This window comes from Myotis brandtii, unplaced genomic scaffold (genome assembly GCF_000412655.1).
Source record: "Myotis brandtii unplaced genomic scaffold, ASM41265v1 scaffold1026, whole genome shotgun sequence".
Lineage (NCBI taxonomy): Eukaryota > Metazoa > Chordata > Mammalia > Chiroptera > Vespertilionidae > Myotis > Myotis brandtii.
In genome coordinates this window covers 732,217-736,630 of record NW_005353435.1, presented here as the reverse complement: position 1 = coordinate 736,630, position 4,414 = coordinate 732,217, and the positions used below count along the sequence as shown (strand labels likewise).

Below are 4,414 nucleotides of genomic sequence, written 5' to 3'. Positions count from 1 at the left end.
GTGCAGCTCTGCTCCTCCCCGGGGACCCCCAGGAACGCCTGCAGCCGACCTGCCGTGGGGTCCTGGGCCCCCAGGTAGAAGGAGGTCAGGGTGCCGAAGAGCACCGTCGGGGAGAAGACGGCCCCGCCGGCCGCGGCCTGCGTCTCGGTCAGCGTCTTGTACATGCGGAAGCCCATGAAGTTGAGCAGCATGCCCACCGTGGCCACCCGCATCTTGTCCTCGCCCTGGAGCTTCTGGGCGGCCAGCACCAGCTGCTCCCGCAGGGCCTCCTCGTCCACCGGGGACGTCTTGGCCTGGATGGGGACAGGCGTGAAGGTGGGGTCCGGGGGCGCCTCCCCGCTGGGCTTCTCCAGCTGCTCGCAGCTGCTCTTGCTGTAGACGAGCATGTGGAAGGGGTGGATGTAGAGCCGGTCGGCAGCGGGCAGGCCGGCCCAGGCCAAGAGGCAGAGCAGGGCGGCCCTGAGGCCCAGGCCTGCGGGACTCATCGCGCGTCTGCGGGCCCTGAAAGGTGGAAGGTGAAGGGTGAAAGGCGGTTACTGAGTGCCCTCGGCCCGATTGGTTCCCATGTCCCCGCAGCCATTCGCCTGGAGAAACCCCTCATGTCTGTGAATTTCAAGAAGAAATGGATTCAAGGTCCCCAGAAAACATCTATAGCCCGGCCGGCGGGGCTCAGTGGTTGAGCGTCCACCTATGAACCAGGAGGTCACGGTTCGAGTCCCGGTCAGGGCACAGGCCCGGGTTGCAGGCTCGATCCCCAGTGTGGGGCATGCAGGAGGCAGCCGGTCCATGATTCTCTCTCATCATGGATGTTTCTATCTCTCTCTACCTCCCCCTTTCTCTCTGAGATCAATAAAATTTACAAATATATTTTATAAATATATAAATGTAAGGGAAAAAATAAAGGAAAGGGAGAGAGAGACAGAAACATCCATGATGAGAGAGAATCATGGATCGGCTGCTGCCTGCACGCCCCACACTGGGGATCGAGCCCACAACCCCGGCGTGTGTCCCCAACCGGAATCAAACCCGGGACCCTTCAGTCCGCAGGCTGACGCTCCATATACTGAGCCACACCAGCCAGGGCTACAAATATATTTTTTAAAGAAGGAAACATCTATAGGACCCAGGTGCAGAACACGTGGCCCCGGAGGAGGCGTGCTTTCGTTGGGTTTTGTTGCACGTGTTAAGCCTCAGATAAAGGTCGCGGCATCAGGGGAAACCTATGGGCCGTGCAGGGCACAAGCCCCTCCCACTTTGCACCGGTGAACAGCACAGGTGACGCCATCTCATGGGTCATTTTCAAGGCAGAGGCTGTGATCAGCTCTCCTGCCCCTCGGGTTCTGGGTCAGCGGGCAGCAGGGGTCCAGGCTCCGTGGGTGGTCCTGGCCCCGTGCTCTCTCTTCCCTCACCCCTGCTCCGTCTCCCTCGCCACCAGCCCCCCCTTCTCAGTGTCCCTACACCTGGTGGCTCAATGGAAATGGCGAGGGCGGCAGCTGACACTTACGTAACGCTTGGCACTGCCAGGCACCGCTCCAGGCTTTTCCTACCTCGGCCTCTCTCCTCTTCTCACCCGTGCCCCCTCCTGCGGGGGGCTCCCTGACGCCCTACTTCACGCTGACACTGCGCTCTGCCTCCCGACACCCTGGCCCTGGTCACCTTGTCACACTCCGTATCGTTTGTCTGTCTGTTTATTTCTCACTAGTGGCCCGGTGCACAGATTTGTGCACATTGAAAGGAAATTAATTAGAAGAAAGATTCTACCTCGGCCTCTCTCCTCTTCTCACCCGTGCCCCCTCCTGCGGGGAGCTCCCTGACGCCCTACTTCACGCTGACACTGCGCTCTGCCTCCAGACACCCTGGCCCTGGTCACCTTGTCACACTCCATATCGTTTGTCTGTCTGTTTATTTATCACTAGTGGCCCGGTGCACAGATTCGTGCACATTAAAAGGAAATTAATTAGAAGAAAGATTCATGCGGTAATGACGTTGCTGCAAAAAAAAAATTACATGTCAAAGTGGTATATACAATATAGCATTATAAAACCAAAACACGCGTGTGATTGGCACCAGCAAGAGCTTTATATGTATTGCGCATGCGCGAGTCAACGTTTATTTTTAAATTGCCAGTGCGCGTCCTATGTACCGGCCGATCGGTCAGACATACGTACGGTCAGTCACTTAGCCTTTTATATATAGAGATGTTTAGTGTTTATTGCCTCTCTCCTCCCAGGTGAATGCATACCCCCTACAGTGCAGGGTTCTCACTGTTTTGTTCGCTGACCTATACCACCTCTCGGCCCCCAAAAGTGCCCGGGGCCATTGCAGCTACTTGATAAATAGCTGGCAAATAAAGTAATTAATGCTGTTTTGCAGAGGAACAGAGAGGTTCAGTGACTGGCTCAAGGCCACACGGCCAATAAGAGACACAACCAGGATCCAAACCCCTTGAAGCCCCAATCCACACACACACAAGCACCGATCTGGACCGCCTCCTGAACGAAATAGTAAGAATTTGCCTTTTTAGTTTATCCGAAAATTTAGAAAGCACTTTCATGTTCTGTTAACAGACACCCTAGTCCAGTGGTCGGCAAACTCATTAGTCAACAGAGCCAAATATCAACAGTACGACTATTGAAATTTCTTTTGAGAGCCAAATTTTTTAAAGTGAAACTCTATAGGCAGGTACATTGTTATTAACTTAATTAGGGTACTCCTAAGGCTTAGGAAGAGCCACACTGAAGGGGCCAAAGAGCCGCAGTTTGCCGACCACGGCGCCTAGTCCATGAGCAAGGGGAGGCCAGGAATTGCTACTGGCCCCATTTACAGATGAGCAAACCGAGGCTCGGGGAGACTGCGATGAGCTTGACTCCACAGACCCAGGCCTGTGAGCCCAGGACTGGAGACAGCTCTGCTCCAAAGGGGTTCAGTGACACAGCCCTGGGCCCCCTGAGCCGGGCCCCCCTCCTCCTCCAGCCCCCCTTCCCGAACCGCAAGCTGCGCAGTCCCTCTGGCTGGGAGAGGACCCAGTGGACTCCCGGCCACCATGAACCTGGTGGGGGGGACCGGCCACCGTGACGCCTGGGAGAGGGACCAGGTCTCTGGCGGGACCCAGGGTGGGGCCGAGGGAGGACAGCCCAGGTCTGCAGGGCTGGCTGGACCGGAGGGGAACGCATCTCCTGGGTCTTCAGTGGTCAAGTGCCCTGCAGTGCAGGTCTCCACTGTCCCCTGGCCCCTGGCTCCTGTCCTCTGGCTCCTGGCTGCAGGTTAGCTACCACCTTCCAGCCGCTCTGCCCCCACCCCCACCCCACTTTCTGGGCCCAGCAGACTGCTCAGCTGTCCTGGGAGCGACTGTTGGCTGGGGCTTCCGGTGGTGTGTGGAGAGGGACTCCCGGCTTACCTTCTGCGTCCGCCCTCAAGACCAGCACCTTCTGCGTCAGCTCCCAACACAAAGACCTCCTGCTTCTGTCCCCAAAACTAGACCAGGACCTTCTGTTCTGTCTCCAAGACCAGAGCAGCCTCTTTCCTGGCCGGGCCACGGACGCCCTATTTATAAGTGAGGGGCGGGGATGGAGCCGTTCCCGGACTGTCCTGTGCCCGGGCTGGGGGCAGGGGTTACATCACGGTGGGGGAGGGGGCCCAGCGGCCAGGCTGATGAGGGGGCTGGACGCCAGAGGGACTCCTGCTGGGACAGCTTCCAGGAAGTGGGTGATCGATGCCCTCCCTGCTGCTGAACAGAATGCGCTGGGACACGGCCCAGTTACACATTCACTGCAGCTCCCGGGGGCGGGGCGCGGGCGCCAGACAGCGCATCCCCTGTGGGCGTGTGAGGGGCCTCTGCCCCCATGACGGCCGGCCAGCGGCAGCCTGGGGTGACTCTTTCTTTCTTTCCTTTTTAAAATTTTTGTTTTTTAATTGATTTCAGAGAGGAAGGGAGAGGGAGACAGAGATAGAGACATCGATGATGAAAGAGAATCCTGGATCGGCTGCCTCCTGCACGCCCCACACTGGGCATCAAGCCCACAACCCGGGCGTGTACCCTGACCAGGACTCGAACCCTGACCTCCTGGTTCCTAGGTCGACGCTCAGCCCCTGAGCCACGCGGGCCAGCCATGCTCTTGTTGAAAAAGGCACTTGCTCAGGTGTCCTCGGGTTGCTTTGTGGTCCACTCCGAGTTCGGTAAATCAGACACGGGAAGCACAAGGTCCAAGCCCACTTCTCCGTGGAGGCGTCCTGGCGTTGGCGCCCCCGCCCCGTGCGGCTGAGCTCAGTGTTTGCTTTGGCGCTCGTCCCGGGGAAAAGTCTACAGACCGGCCGGTGAGCGGCGATAAGGATCGGCCACCCCGATGGAAACATGCCGTCCGTCCGCCTTTTCCACGGAAGCTCTGTCGCTGGGATGACTGACGTGCGGTCCCAG

The 4,414-nt window shown here is 58.2% G+C and overlaps 1 protein-coding gene across 1 annotated transcript in view; it reads right to left on the bottom strand.

The window, feature by feature from the left end:
* The window catches only part of AGT (angiotensinogen (serpin peptidase inhibitor, clade A, member 8)), an 8,673-nt gene extending 5,134 nt beyond the window's left edge, over nt 1-3,539 (bottom strand). The window contains exons 1-2 of the mRNA XM_014535963.1: nt 3,398-3,539; nt 5-501 (exon numbers count right to left, since the gene is read on the bottom strand). Coding sequence (XP_014391449.1) covers nt 5-485 — 481 coding nt within the window. The 5' untranslated portion in view covers nt 486-501; nt 3,398-3,539. The remainder of the gene's footprint in view (nt 1-4; nt 502-3,397) is intronic.
* Between the last annotated feature and the right edge of the window lie 875 nt (nt 3,540-4,414).